The sequence below is a fragment of the Triticum dicoccoides genome, chromosome 6B (assembly GCF_002162155.2).
Source record: "Triticum dicoccoides isolate Atlit2015 ecotype Zavitan chromosome 6B, WEW_v2.0, whole genome shotgun sequence".
Taxonomy (NCBI): domain Eukaryota; kingdom Viridiplantae; phylum Streptophyta; class Magnoliopsida; order Poales; family Poaceae; genus Triticum; species Triticum dicoccoides.
The window spans coordinates 222,384,887-222,399,970 of NC_041391.1; the positions used below are offsets into that span (position 1 = coordinate 222,384,887).

General features: G+C 45.0%; 2 protein-coding genes across 2 annotated transcripts; one reads left to right on the top strand and one right to left on the bottom strand.

The window, feature by feature from the left end:
* Positions 1–3,632: 3,632 nt before the first annotated feature.
* Positions 3,633–6,867, top strand: LOC119323562 (ALA-interacting subunit 3-like). Its single transcript, XM_037597253.1, has 8 exons — positions 3,633–4,002; positions 4,336–4,394; positions 4,499–4,573; positions 4,661–4,774; positions 4,956–5,026; positions 5,681–5,978; positions 6,204–6,493; positions 6,570–6,867. Exons 1-8 carry the CDS (start codon positions 3,918–3,920, stop codon positions 6,622–6,624), a joined length of 1,047 nt encoding a protein of 348 aa, XP_037453150.1. The 5' UTR covers positions 3,633–3,917; the 3' UTR covers positions 6,625–6,867.
* Positions 6,868–6,979: 112 nt separating this feature from the next.
* On the bottom strand, positions 6,980–11,001 carry LOC119324125 (ribosomal RNA large subunit methyltransferase I-like). The gene is made up of 8 exons (XM_037597883.1): positions 10,812–11,001; positions 9,776–10,001; positions 9,561–9,695; positions 9,003–9,225; positions 8,430–8,616; positions 8,054–8,238; positions 7,635–7,772; positions 6,980–7,305 (listed from the first exon to the last, which is right to left on the bottom strand). The coding sequence occupies exons 1-8, from the start codon at positions 10,942–10,944 to the stop codon at positions 7,177–7,179; spliced, it is 1,356 nt and encodes a 451-aa protein (XP_037453780.1). The 5' UTR covers positions 10,945–11,001; the 3' UTR covers positions 6,980–7,176.
* Between the last annotated feature and the right edge of the window lie 4,083 nt (positions 11,002–15,084).

A 15,084-nucleotide genomic window follows, 5' to 3' on the forward strand; every position in this document is an offset into this window, starting at 1 on the left:
ATGTTCATGGTTTGCTTATTGTCAGTGTTGCGGGGGTGACAACAGCCTAAACGCGGATAAGTGGGTCATGGCGTATGGGAGTAAAGAGGACTTGATACTTAATGCTACGGTTGGGTTTTACGACCTTAATGATCTTTAGTAGTTGCGGATGCTTGCTAGAGTTCCAATCATAAGTGCATATGATCCAAGTAGAGAAAGTATGTTAGCTCATGCCTCTCCCTCATATAAGATTACAAGAATGATTACCGGTACTTGTTAGCGACTGCCTAGAGACAAATGACTTTCTTGTTGACAAAAGCTATCCACTTTTATTACCTCGCAATTTAGTTTTATTCTCGCAAAGTACTCGTAGTTTTATTCTTGCAAAATAGTTTCATACTTGTTCTAGGTAAAGCAAACGTCAAGTGTGCGTAGAGTTGTATCGGTGGTCGATAGAACTTGAGGGAATATTTTTTTCTGCCTTTAGCTCCTTGTTGGGTTTGACACTCTTATTTATCGAAGAAGGGTACAAACGATCCCCTATACTTGTGGGTTATCTGTACACAAGGTTCTCATAGAGAGTGACGCCCATGACTGACAAAGTGGTAAGTCTTGTGAACTTATTTTGAGAATGGTTTTGATCTTATGTTGATTGTGCACACTTTTGAGCTTTCGTTGAATTTGCAGACTTTTGTACTCAATAGAAGTATCATTGAAGGCTCAGACGCACTCGTACATAACCCCGGGACTGCGGAGTCTGATGCTACCTTGAGGGAAACGATGAAAGTAAGCACTTGAAGTCCTTAGCCTAATTTTGGCTTTAGAAATCTTTATCCTTGCATTCAAAATACTTTTATCTTTGTTGTCGTTGTTGTTGTTGTTGTTGTTGTTGTTGTTGTTGTTGTTGTTGTTGTTGTTGTTGTTGTTGTTGTTGTTGCTGTTGTTGTTGCTGTTGTTGATGTTGTTGTTGTTGTTGTTGTTGTTGTTGTTGTTGTTGTTGTTGTTGTTGTTGTTGTTGTTGTTGTTGTTGTTGTTGTTGTTGTTGCAGCGCTTCATGAAACGCTGCCGGAGGCTAGTCACCATTCTTGTGTGCCCTGGCACCATTGATGTGCATGCTGTCAGCGTAAGTAAAATCAGGGTAGTAACATTTTAGTGCAGTGGACCTAAAAATCAAATTGGGTCGTATGTTTTCATGTACTGTGGTCATTTAAAGCACAAAAAATGAATATGGGCAACAAAATGCAAACCCTAATTTTGGGGTGCTTGTATGATGAACTTCTTTCTTACAAAATCGTGCCAACTTACATTTTCTGTTTAAGCAAACATAGTGCTACCACGAAGCAAATCATTTGAGCTAGTACATGTTACCTAAGTAAAAGGACAATGATGCTGATTTCAAAATTGTAGAACTTGTTAACTTATGACAAAACAGAAAATCGCAACACAAACACTCATGAACTTATAAGGGGAAAATGGGTGGGGGGAAATAGGCAAGTTTCAAGTTCCGTTTGAGCAAAAACCAATGCTACCATGAAGCAACTCATATGAAATTTTTAAGCAAAACAGTCTAGTGGAAGTAGGCAAGTTACAAGTTCTGTTTGAGCAAAACCATTGTTGTCCTCTTATGGTTGTAGTGAACAACTTGAATGCTCTGTTTTAGGCAAAAAAAAATGGTGCTTCCGGGAAAGCAACAGCTATGAGCTAGTATGTTGCATGATGGCAAAATAAATTGTCCTGATTTTAAATTGTATAAACTTAATTGCACGTGGGTTTTGATTTATGTTGGAGACATCACACATTTTGATTTTAGAAAAACTGCAGCAAAAATTCAAAACACAAAACTTGTACTCCCTTTGTAAACTGATATAAGACCGTTTAGATCACTAAAGTAGTTATCTACACGATCTTATATTGGTTTACAGAGGGAGTGCTTATTACTATGGTTCGCCTGTGGCAATGGGAGCCCCAGAGGTTATGTTAAGCATAAATAAATAGAAAAGGTTGGCAAACATACAAAAACCTAATTAGTATATGTTGGGTTTTTAGGGTGCTTGCTACTATGAACTGTACTACAATCAAGGGAGGTGGCAACTTATATGCTATGTTTAAGCAAATTCATTGCTACTATGAAGCAACTCATATGAGATAGTATAAGCTACCTGGTGGCAAAAAAAGAACTTGCTAAACTGATTTTCAAAAACCTGCAATACTTGCGAATTTAAGCAGAAATGATGAATACACTTCTGAGCAAAAAAAAGATACATCTGGAAGTAAGCAACTTGCATGTCCTGTTTAGGCAAAAATGGTTTCCTGCTTAGGGAAAAAGTGCTCCAATATGTACTTTGGAATTTTGTAGGTGGATCCTGCAAAAAAAACATCATAGGCATCTGGCAATTTGGTAAGGGGTCAGAAAAACGCAGGTGTTCCATGCTTCCCTCGACGAAGCAATTGGTCACAGGAAAAATGGTAATTTGAAATAAAGGAAAAAGTCTCCATGGTTGTAGACTGAAAAACATGGATTGCATCGTCAGAAACTCGACGAATAGACCAGCCCCCACTGAAAGATAGTTCTATTGCTGTAAGTACAAAATATGTAAAAGTAATGAACATAAGAGACAATGTCGCCCCTGACTACTGCTACTTTTAAGTTTTTTTGGAATCAAAGAACATGCTCGGCACATGGCGGCCATGATTTGGATCCAACGGCGCGCAAGGTGTGTGCTCGGGAGTGCCAAAAAGTGCAGCTCCACTCTTTAGAATTTAGGATATAAAAATTTAAAAGAAATGTCCAACCTGATGGGTGCCCGATTGGGTCAGGTTACCCGATGAGTTCGGGCATGGGTTTGATCCCAGACCAATCAATAGGGTCGTGGGCCGATAACTTATTCGAGCATGGGTCTGGTAGAGGTTGGCCCGACCAAACCCGACCCGAATGCAGGTTGACGAAGGACGACCAAACGCGACACCCCTGGACGCTCGCTTCGGTTGGCTGGGCAGTCGCACTATTGGGCCTCGGCCCATCCGGATTTATTTTTTGTTTCCATGCCTTTTTGACTTTTTGTTTCACATGAATGAGCTTTTTTTGCTAAAAAACATGAATGACATTATTATTATTCACATGTGATTACCATGTTTAGCTTGATTATGCCGAAAACCAAAAATGTTCCCATGGATTGCTTTTCTACGGCCCTAACTTTTAAGAATAATACCGTACGTGCAATCACCAAGAAATGTCTTTTTTTTAGGGGTATCACCAAGAAATGTCTACTAGCACTTTGTATTCTACGTGTAGCACATCTAGTAAACACTTTTTATCACGCGTGTTATGCTCCCCGTGTTGTTCTAGTCCTCCTGTGTACGCGTCACCATGGCCCAGCGAAAGATCCACGAAGCACACAGCCAAACCCCTCCAACCCCTCCATCCATCCAACCCACCCGTTACACTACGCATCCACCCCGAGCCGAAAACCAGAGACCATCAATCGAGCTCTTTTTTTTTACACTAATAACCATCAATCAAGCTTAGAAAAAGAGGCACGGAGGAGCAAAAATTAGAACCATCTTCTTGACCAGTTCGGCCTCCCCATTGGTCGCGCCCGCCGGCTGGGCTCAACGCGGACGCCACGACCGCCAACTCTTCTCCCCCCACGAGTCAAACCGCCCCGTCTCCCCCTCCCCCTCTCCCTCTCCCTCCCTTTCCTTGTAACCTTCGCAAGAGGAACAGCGGCAGCAACAAGAGCGCCAGGCCAGGCCAGCAGAGAGCACCCTCCCTCCCCTCCCTCCCCCCATTGCCGCCTTCCTCCCCCTCTCCCCGCCCGCGAAACCTCGAGCGCGGGACACGTACGCACAAGAAAAGGCGCTTGCATTTCGGCTGTCGGCGGGGAGGCTTGTTTGCCGGCGGCGGCGTTTCTTGGCGGCCGGGCTGGTCGTTCGGCGTGATGAACAGCGGTGACGCCGCCGGGTCCAGCTCCGGCGGATCCGGGGACGCGGGCGCGCCCAGGAGGGCCTCCAGGAAGCCCAAGTGTGAGATCTCGCGCCTCTCTTTCCTCTCCTTTTGGCTGGGGTCTGGTGGTACAATTGCTTTTTTCTCTCTGCAAGTTTAATAAGATGCAATCCTGTCAAGTTCAATATGGTTAGTCACTTGGCTACGCAGCCTGGGCCTGGAAAAGCTTGCTCATCATTCTTGCCCCATGTGTTAAGGATAGGAGAGTTGACTTCCTTTAGAGCCGGAGCTTGAGCTTCGACTCATCAACCAAGTCGTGCAATCCAAAATCACATGCTCGGTCAAATGAAGTTTAGGTCCAACTGCCAAACTTGCTGCCAAATTTATTCATATCTTCTCTTTCGTGTAAGCAGACTCCAAGTTCACGCAGCAGGAGCTCCCAGCTTGCAAGCCAATTCTTACTCCAAAATGGGTAGGTTGACAAGTATTACATCTTTTCTGGCGTGAGTTAGCTTTAGCTTTAGAGAGATCATATGTAGGACCGCCTCACAAATGGTTGCGCTTATGTTCATGCAGGTTATTTCGGTGTTTGTTCTTGTTGGTGTCATTTTTGTCCCGATAGGTGTTGCTTCGTTGCTAGCTTCAAATAAGGTATGCTGAATATGACCTATGCTGATTCAACCATATATATCTTCACCATCTTTTTTTAGCTAACGTTTGTTGGTTTCTTTGCCGTAGGTCGTTGAGATTGTTGATCGATACGATGATGCGTGCGTCCCGTCTAATGTTACTGACAAGCTTGCCTACATCCAGAACTCAACAATATCTAAAACCTGCCGAAGGACACTAAAGGTAATGAGCTTAACTGCATGCTTTTATAGGTCTAATCGCTGGAATGGCACAGTAAAAACCACCAGGCATTATCTTGTAGCAGAGTGTGTGATGTGTCGGTTAATTCACAAATATGTATCTTGGTTTAAGAATCAAAGTAACCCTTGTCTGAAACATTTCTTCGTTGTATGTTGGTCTCCAGGTCCCGAAGGATATGAAGCAGCCAATTTTTGTGTATTACCAGTTGAATAACTTCTACCAGAATCATAGGAGGTATGCACTGTGCTTCACGAGGTTACCAATATGTCAAAGACGTTGAAGTAAATACAACGGATCTTTGGCTCAAATATGTGTCCAGTTTTTGCTCCAATAGCATTGAAAATGAATAAAAGAAGAAAGCATTGTCGATAATGTTAACTCACGAATGGATAGTGATTATGCAAAGGAAGGCTTGAACAGCATAAGCTTGAAGTGGGGGTAGGATTTTAGAAGGAAGAAGAGTGGACTAAAATCTGGAAAGGGGGAGTATAGATGAGAGAGTAATTCATTGTTCTTGTTTATCAGACCTTTGTTTTGCTGGAAATTGCTTCTCTGACTTGACCCTAAGAAACTTGTCTAAACTACTACATGGAATATATGTACACTAAAATAAACCCAACTATCAAGGAAATTATTTAATCTTATGTCCACTTTCCAACTAATGTTGCGTAGGCATCCCACATAATTGCATGAAGAAGTGCCTATAGCCACTACTAATGACACCTACTGATTGTTGTCCGGATCGCTAAAATGTTGGATATTGACACGTCGACATGCAATTTTAGCAGTTAAAGCTCTTTCTTTATTTGCTCAAACAGTTTTTTTGTACTTTGTTTTCCTAGGAGCCTTATACTTTCCCTGCTTACATATCACATTTTTCACATTCAGATATGTTAAGAGCCGGAATGACCAACAGCTAAGAGATGCTAGTAAGGCAAACGAGACCACGCTTTGTGACCCTGAGAAGACCAGAGATGGAATGGCTATTGTTCCATGTGGTCTGATAGCATGGAGCACATTCAATGATACATATACCTTCCAACACAACACTAACAACTTATCTATCGACAAGACAGACATCTCTTGGAAGAGTGATAGGGACCACAAATTTGGAAGTGATGTCTTCCCAAAAAACTTTCAGAAAGGTCCTCTTATAGGTGGAAAAACACTCAACGAATCTATACCGGTATGCTTTTGGGTTTCAATTCCACTCTGTGTCATAAGATTATTATTACATATGTGGTTGACAAGCAATAATTACTCAGGTATATTATGGTTGTCCAATTTAAAGATAAACTGACCTCAGCACGATCATTTTCCATTAGATAGACCAAGACAAGTTCTTTGAGCAGCCAAAAAGATAACATTTTGTGCCCCTGAAAGTTACTTATTCTACCTGTCTGCTGTGCAGCTGAGTGAGCAAGAGGACCTTATTGTTTGGATGCGAACTGCCGCGCTTCCTACATTCAGAAAACTGTATGGTAGGATATATGTGGACCTCAAAGAAAATGACACCATTACTGTTACACTGGACAACAATTACAACACATATAGCTTTGATGGCAAAAAGAGTTTGGTGCTTTCTACTTCAACTTGGCTTGGTGGAAAGAATGATTTTCTTGGTCTTGCATATCTCACTGTTGGTGGACTCTGCTTCTTCCTGGCATTTGCATTCACCTTACTCTACTTGATAAAACCAAGGTTAGTGGCTTATAAGCTCTCGTATACCGATCATATTAAGTTACATCGCTGATCTTTTTTTCTGGTCTCCATGCAGAAAATTGGGAGATAACAACTACTTGTCATGGAACAGAAACTCTGCAGGCCACTGATGCACTCTGAAAGTTGATTTCCGCATTCAACATCGAACAATTGGTCTTGTGGTTAACTTGTATCTTTGTACGAAAATAGCAATTTTTGTGTACAAGCTGTTCTCAAAGTACGTGTATCAAGTGGACTTGTGTGTATGAGCAACACGAAAGGGTGTACATTATTATACTGAAATATACATACGCGGTTCTTTTGTTGAAAATTGCATTCTCGAGAGTGAAAATGAATCTGTGGACTGATCTTCATCCCTGTTCAGTGCTGTCAGTTTTGAACAGGTGTATTCTGTTATTCCACTTGACATATTTTTGCAAAGTAAGTTTTCTTAGAGCATTCTTGCATGGTTTTTTTGAAACTCCATAAAGAATAATGATCTGCAATATACGCTGATAAGATAATCTTTGAAGGGTTACAAGATACATATGTTGTTCTTGTTCGGAAAATTTCTACACCTAACCTTTATGACTAAAATAGGACATCAAACTAGAGGCACAACTTCAGAAATCAGCTCTTCAGAAATGGTTACTGGTCAGTAGAATGTTTTGACTCTTCCTTCTTCACATTACTCGGAGTAAGTAATTGCTGAGATACTGGCCTTCAGGATATGAAGGGTCAATGGGATGATCGCAAGCTGCTCCTGCTTGACGTAAAACCGTAACCTTTCGACCGGCCATTGATGCAGCACCCTTTAAGTTGGAAGCAAGATGAATTATCATCAACGTGGATAAGCAAAAAGGAATTTGCAATGGAATATAGACAAGCTGTTTGAATAAACTTTCGTTTTTTACCACCTAGTACGCATGCCAATAGAAAAGAAGCTAAAAGGGCCATGACTATTCATCGCAAACCTTCTATGAAATTTCAGTTTGACATGCTGGAAGACATTAAATTGGATCAATAATACAAACTCCAATTGGCACTGTAATAAAATTCTAGATTTGAGTAAATAGGACCCAAGAGTCCATGTGACAAGGTCTACGCTGAGCAGTTCTGCAAGACGGGCAACACAAAATACCTGAATGGTTTTAAGGAAGAGACCACTTTGGGTCATAGCTCCAGAACAAGAGCATGTCATGAGTAACCCCCCTGGCTTTACCACTTGCATTGCAAGAGCATTCAGGCTTCTGTACATACCGGATGCACTTTGTAGCACCTACAAATACAACAGAGAATCCTCCTTCACTTACATAGAACAATTGTTGGTTCAAGACTTCAAGTGTACAGACAGTCTGTGAGTGGGATAAAGGGTTTTGCTGATGTTCAGGGTAAGTATTAAAGAGCAAGTTTAGTTAGATGCCTACTGAGGCCTGTACAAATGATCCATGAACTTCTTGATGTATAACATGCTTCAGAACTTCACATGATCACATCAAAGATGAAATGATAATCAAGCCAAATTAGCAACTACAGGCAGATGCTTCATGGGATGTATACCTTCTTCCGAGGTGCCAACTTTGGAGGATCCAGGATTACCAAGTCCCACAGCTCATTTCTTGAGATAGCACCTTTCATGAATGCAGTTGCATCTTCTTTTAAGAACGAAATTCTCTCAGCATCAAGCTTATTCAGAAGAATATTCTCGTTGGCAAGATCTAGTGCAGATCCTGATGAATCAATGCCTGAAAATGGTACTGGTCAGATTGTCGTTTTTACAGCCCAAACCTGTAGAGTGTTATAAAGTGATACTAAAAAGGACACACTGTTGTGGGTTTTCCAAATTAATGATACAACTAAACTATAATTCAACTGTGATGAACTTCAGAGCATCTGAACGGAGGACTAAAAGGTCCACTAGCTTGCAGCACTATACCAGTAACATTAGTTGCACCGCCCTTGGCTGCACTAAGCGCAAAACCACCACTGTAACAGCAAAGGTCAAGAACCCTCTGGTCCTTCGAGAGTGTGGATATGAAGTGGCGACTTTCCCGTTGATCTGCATAAAAACCTGTCTTCTGCCCCTCCATAGAGACTAGATAGACGATGCCATTTTCCATAACCTGGACGTAAGAAAAGCACACAAGTGTTGGAACTAAGAGCAACACAAGTATGCAACATAGCAGGTAGAGAAGATTGACAAATACTATGAGTGAAGCTACTGCAATGCTGCGTTTAGTCCCGCACAACCGCACACACCGTCAGTCTCTTTACACTAGCTGTAGTTGCTAACTTGCTATATTAATTGAGTATGACAAACCCGGTTCAAAAACAAATATGGCAAAGGCAAAAAATATACTCGAATTGGAGCTAACCTCCTCGCATTTTTTTTAAGCTGAACCGCATGTACCATGACTTGCTAAAAATAGGTACATTGAACCATAATTTGTAAAGTTTTAAAATCAAATTTCCTAATTTCCTTTAAAAACATTTAAGTCAGCAGGCTCACCTTCACAGTTCCAGAGTATGAAGAGGGTGCAGGTTCTTTTTGTTCTGACATATCTAATCCTTCCTCTTTTAGAATATCAGTTGATGACCTCCACTTTATATGTTTAACATCACTAACTTTGCTAACAAGGGACTGGATTTGTTGCCTATATTTCTCAACCCAAGCAGCAGATGAAGCAATCACAGCAACATCAGCAAATATATCCACTATCAGACCAGATAATCTGCATTTCAAAACATTGAATATTGATAGTTGCAATACTATGCATGAATACAAGAATGAGACAACAGGCAAGGTTCCGGAGAGAGAGAAAAATACAAGTCATTCAATGCTCAAGATCAGTATTCTCTGCTGCACATATCAAAAATACACAGGGCAATATAACTATCCATTGTTTATACAAAGATATTGAGATACAAAGTTGAACTATTTGGAGACCCATATATACTGGAACTAAAAAGTGGTGCTGAATGGTGAACTAACTATGCTCCTTTCAATGATGGATATCAAGGTGGTTTCTTTGCTAACTAAAGTATAGCAATGGAGAACAGTTTATACCTGTCGCCTTCACTATTGATGAGACGGTAAGCATTTGTATTAGTTGAGGGGAAACCCAAACTACGCCGTAAATCCACCGCAGAACAAAGTCTTTCTTCGAGCAGTCTTTCCATATTTAGTGCAGAGGCTGGATCTCTGAGCAAAGCAAAAATAGGGGATATTCAGCACAAGCTCTCAAACTTTCAGTAACCATAGAACCTCAACAATTGTGTCACCTTTTTGCCTCTTCTTCTAGTTGCATTAGCCGAACACAAAACATAGACACGGAGTTATAGACACCCCACCCGATAGGTTTCTCTGACCCATCAGCAACCAAAACAACATCACCAGTTTTTGGGGGAGGTCGGCCAATTATTCTATCAACCGCACCACTGTAGACCATTGGACTCCCATCTCGGAATATCTGAGTCTTGCCCTTCTTTAGTACCACCCTCGCCAAACCTAAAAAAGGTGCTTGGATGTTAGTATATACTCCCTCTGTCCCAAGATAAGTGTACTAAATCAAAGACACTTATCTTGGGACAGAGGGAGTACTTCTGGTCGAGCGAAGGAAAGAAAGAAGTGCCTACTGGCCATAACCTATGCTTAACCCAAACAAGCGGAATGGGAGATGCTTGATTAATTGATTTCAGCGTTGTGGATGAAATCTAGCCAACTATTTGGACAAGGCCCATCATTCCACTTTGTGGTGATGCATACCACTCTTTCGTGAAACTAATTTAAACGAGTGATGAACCATTTTTAGGAGACTGTAATTACCATCGTTTCTAGCTGTTGTTACCATAAATGCCCTTCGGGAGGAGTAGAACTTTTAACAATTGACAATCTCCGACTTGGAGGATTATGAGCAAGTAAAATTGGCAATATAGGTCCTCATACCAGGCCATGAAAGATGAAACAATGACCAAACATTTACAGTTATTTACCACTCGCTACAACTGTACCAAGCAATGAGCGTCCAAGCTCAGGAAATGTACGCATTGGCAAACGGCCGGCCCCTAACCAGATCGAAACGCAGCACGGGAAACAAATGGCGCGGTTCACTTGGTCGTTTCAACAAACAGCTCGTCGCCATGGCGCTCCCATTCGCCGCCACACGGAGGATAGAAGGGACGAGCACAAACCTCGCCGCACGGGAGGACGAGCAGAAACGAGCCCCGCGGCGGGGGAGAGGACGATAGTAAAGCCGTTCGACAGAATGCCGGCAGAGACTAGGCGAGGGCGGGCGCGAGATGAGTAAAGAGCGTGGACCTTTGCGGTCGGCGGCGAGCTCTTCCAGGGCGGAGGAGGAGGCGACGGCGGAGGCGGAGGCGGGCCTCGCGAGGCGCGCCCTGACGAGGGCGGGCACAGACGCCGGAGCCGCGGCGCCGCAGGCGCGGAGCATCGCTTAGCTCGTGTTGGCGCTGCCTATAGCTGCCGACGTTCGCCACAAAAGGTAACCGAGACTTGTGGATTGGTATTTCCTGTTCAAGTTGCGCATCTGTGTCACTGCGACGTGGGGCCTTCATCGAGGCCAGGCCAGGCCACTGAAGAGTGGAACGCTCCCGTTCGACTCGAATCGCTGCTACTCAACAAATCAACTGCCACTGCCTAGTTGGGCCTTCGTGTAATTTAGAGCATTTCTTTTTTTAGGCTTAATTTAGAGCATTTCTTGTTTTGATAAGAGCATCTCCACTCGTTCGGTCCCAGCGCATAGGCCGGCGCTCTTTCGGGCGCTCACCCGGCGATTTTTAGGCCCTGGGGACGATCAAGGCCCGAACCACGCCACCAGGTGCCGCCCCCAACGCGCCGCAAATTCAAACTTGGTCCATTCCCGTTCCCAAAAAATGCCACAAGCCCGGCGATCGGCGCCATAGTTCGGCGATCATCACCTTGCCACAGTTCGGCGATCAAATAAAAAGTTCGGCGTACAAAAAGAAAGGACACGCAGGTAATGTATCAAACGGCGGTGTCGGCCTCCAGCGTTTGAGGAGTCGGCGTGCGCGGACCGGGCGGCGTCGGCGCGGCGTTTGTGCTGCTGGGAGTCGCGGAGGCATCATCACTCGGGCTTGGCAGCGGCGTTGGCGTCGGCGTGTGAGTTGGCGTCGGCGTCGCCGGTATCTGGTTCAGGATGAGGCCGCGCTCCGCCAGGTACCATGCCTTGAGCTTCTCGTCGCCGCTCTGGAGCACGTCTGTGCCGCCCATTAGGAAAGGCAGGTCAGTGTGTCTCTTCTTCGCGGCGATGTTGGTCCGGAGCAAGTCGAGTTTGACGGCGATGTTTGTCATCAACGCCGACCACGGCCTCGGTTTTCTCTTCCGCAGGGCGGCCCCGGTCTTGACGTCGGCGAGGCAATGCTCGATGGACTCTTGCACACGTGTGGTAGTCGGCTCGGCGTGTTTCGCCTTCTTGGCCCCTTTGTTGTCGTCCGGGCGCCCGTCGGCCGCGCCCGGCGTCGACGCGTTCGGCTTGTACGTCTCCTTGGCCTTGGAGAGGGTGCGCAGGACATCCGCCCACTTCTTGCACTTGTCGATCCGCTTGAAGACGTGGAGGTACTTGAACTCTTGGTCGCTGTTGTCCTGACAAAACATGGCGAACATCCGCAGCAGCTGCGCTGAGGAACATCAATCGGCGGGCGCGCACACGGCAAAAAGAAAAGGGAGAGGCCGGTGTGCTATACCTGATCCTCAACGCTGGCGCTGCTCTCCGGGCGAGCCGCGTTCTCCTCGACGATCCCATGTTATTTGTTGCACGCCGTTTGGATGAGCCCCCAATGGTTCGCCATTGCCTTCGACCCGCGTTGCATGTAGACGTCTTTGAAGTAGGGGTCGACGAGCTTGCGCTCGTCGAACTCGGCCTTGATGTGGTCCCAATACGTGTCGACGCTCTGGTTCGTGCCGGTGATCGGGTCGAGGCAGAGGACTTTCCATGCTTCGGCGAGGCACTCGTCCTCCTTGGATGCCCACTTGATGCGCGGCTTGCCGGTCCTAGCCGCCCGCTTCTTCTTCTTCTTCCCTTTCCTCGCCGGAGCAAGCGCCGGATCCTCCTCCTCCATGTCGCCGTTGAGGTCCATTGTGTCGTCTTGGGCAGTGAACCCAGGGGAGGCGGCGGCAGCGGCCGAGCCGGTCGTGATGATGTCTTCCATGTCAGCTTCCGTCGCGTCGGTGCCGCCGAGATGTGGCGAGGAGGCTTGTGAGAAGAGCAGCGCGCAACAACGGAGAGGTGGCGTCGGGGAGGCTGTGTACGCCGACGGCGAGTAGGTGTACGGAGGGTACTGCACGCCGGTGAAGGCGGGTGAGGGCGTGCGCTGGGCCGGGTGACCATGGGGGAAGGTGATGTTGGGGTTGAACCCGCCGTGTGTGTCACCGTCGGCGTAGCCCAGCGACGGTGTGCAGCTCCAGGGTTGTGGGCGACGACGAGAAGCCGCCTGAGATCCAACGCTTTGCTGGCTCCAGGACGCGTACGGGCCGTGGCTGCTGGGTGGATTCATCATCCCCGTGCAAGCCGCCTCGGTTTGTTTGGCCGAGCGCTTCGCCTGCTCGGCCCTGTCCCGGGCCTTCTTGGCCCTGTTCCGCCTGCCGGTGGTGGCAGCCTCCCGGCGCTGAACTTCCGTCTTCCAGTCGGTGTTAGACATGCCCGGGGGCTTGGACAGCGGCGCCCTCTGCTTTCTCTACTTCGGCTGGGTGACGACGGCGGTGGTATCCGTCGCAGCGCGGGGGACCACATACTTCTTCGACGGCATGACGGTCGGCTTGGAAGGGAGGAGGAGAAGATTGGCGGGAGGAATGGAGAATGAGAGGGAAGCCGAGGGGGAAAGCGCGAGGAAACGGCGGGAAAAGGGCCTCCTCTCGCCGACAAAGCGGCCCCACGCCCCTTTTCGCTTCTGTCGGCGCCCCCAGGCGCTTGGGTTCGGCTCGGGGTCGCCGAATGTTAATTCGGGCCAAACCGGCGCTAAATGAGATTGTGGGGGCGTGACTAGGCCGATTTTCGGTCGCCGGCGCAAAAAATTCGCCTAGAGGGGAGGGGGCTGTTGGGGCGCGGCTGGAGATGCTCTAAGGCCTACGATGCTTATTTTCAGTTCTACTCTCTCCGATCCTAAATATTATAACTCCTTTTAGTCATTTTGGGTCACTCTGTGCATTTTAAAACCGAACCGAAAAACCATACCGAAAATAAACTGAACCGAACCGAATTCACGATTTTTATGGTTTCTGGTTTCAATATGGTATGAACTTTTCATACCGTTTTGAATTTCGGTTTTTATGGTATATACCGAAAAACCGAATGGTTAACCGAATAAACCGAAATAAAAAAATATATATTTCTTGGGGCAAACAACGATACAAGTAGTCATTTTTCTTGTATAAGAATAAAATTTCCTGCAAAGACCTTCCATTTTTTCTTGTAACGTAGTAATTTTTCTCTTGCAAAAATGCTAACCACGTCGTCCATAACCTTTCAAGGCTTGAATTGAGGCATGCATATATACTTATATAAAGTTATATACCATTTGTATTTAAAAATTATGTGTTTGAATTTATAAGTTTGTAAAATATAGTATGTCATTTTCAAATTCGCGTCAACTTTGGTTATTATGGTATATACCGAAACCATACCGAAATAATTTGGTATATACCGAAACCGAACCGTATTTTAATATCATACCGTATAAACCGAAGTATTAATACCGTACAAACTGAAAAACCGTATAAACCGAACCATGCAAACCGAATAAACCGAACGCACAGAGTGAATTTTGGGATATGACAGTAGCATTGGTTAAAAAATCAAAAAAGCTGAATTTTTTTGCCACAAAACAGTGATGTTTTTTCAATATTTTGCATGCAAAATTTCACAACGAAACTACATTCATGTAGGTGTGCGTAAAAAAATCGATGCTCCAGTCTTGTGATTCCATAGCGAATTTTTGCACACGTGCTGAAAAACAATCAATATTTCTTGGAAAAAAACATTTTTAAACATTTTTTTGGATTTTACTGTTCACCCGAGCTCATGTGAGCTCGGGTGCAGAACAGCTGCGTCCTATCCATTAACGCGTGTTCTTTTGTATCGGTTTATAGTTTGTGACCTCAGTAGTGGTCTGAAAAGAGAAGTTACATTGTCTGCCAAATTCAGTGATAAACCTGAGACGATAAGTTCTCAACCTAGCATCATGGTTTTGAGTAGACATCGCAAATCTGCATTTCTTTTGTGCGAACTATCACAGGTCCGCACTATTATGTTCTTACTTCACAATACTGCAATTTTCTTTGGCACAGGTTTTTTCACAAAACTGCATTCCTTCCAGGATGATGTACCGCCTTGAGAGGATGGGCTCCAGATGGCACACATGCTGATCTGTTTGTGTGACGTATGTAAAGAAGGCCGGAACTCTTCAAATGAATGGCTAAATCGATGAAGAATCGGTCCAAAAAAATCGATGAAGAATGATCTGCAGCAAGGCCACTGTTTTATTAATATTTAACTTATGGCTGCACTACTACTGTGTAGTATATACACACGGGAGCGTGACCCTCCTGCGTCCCC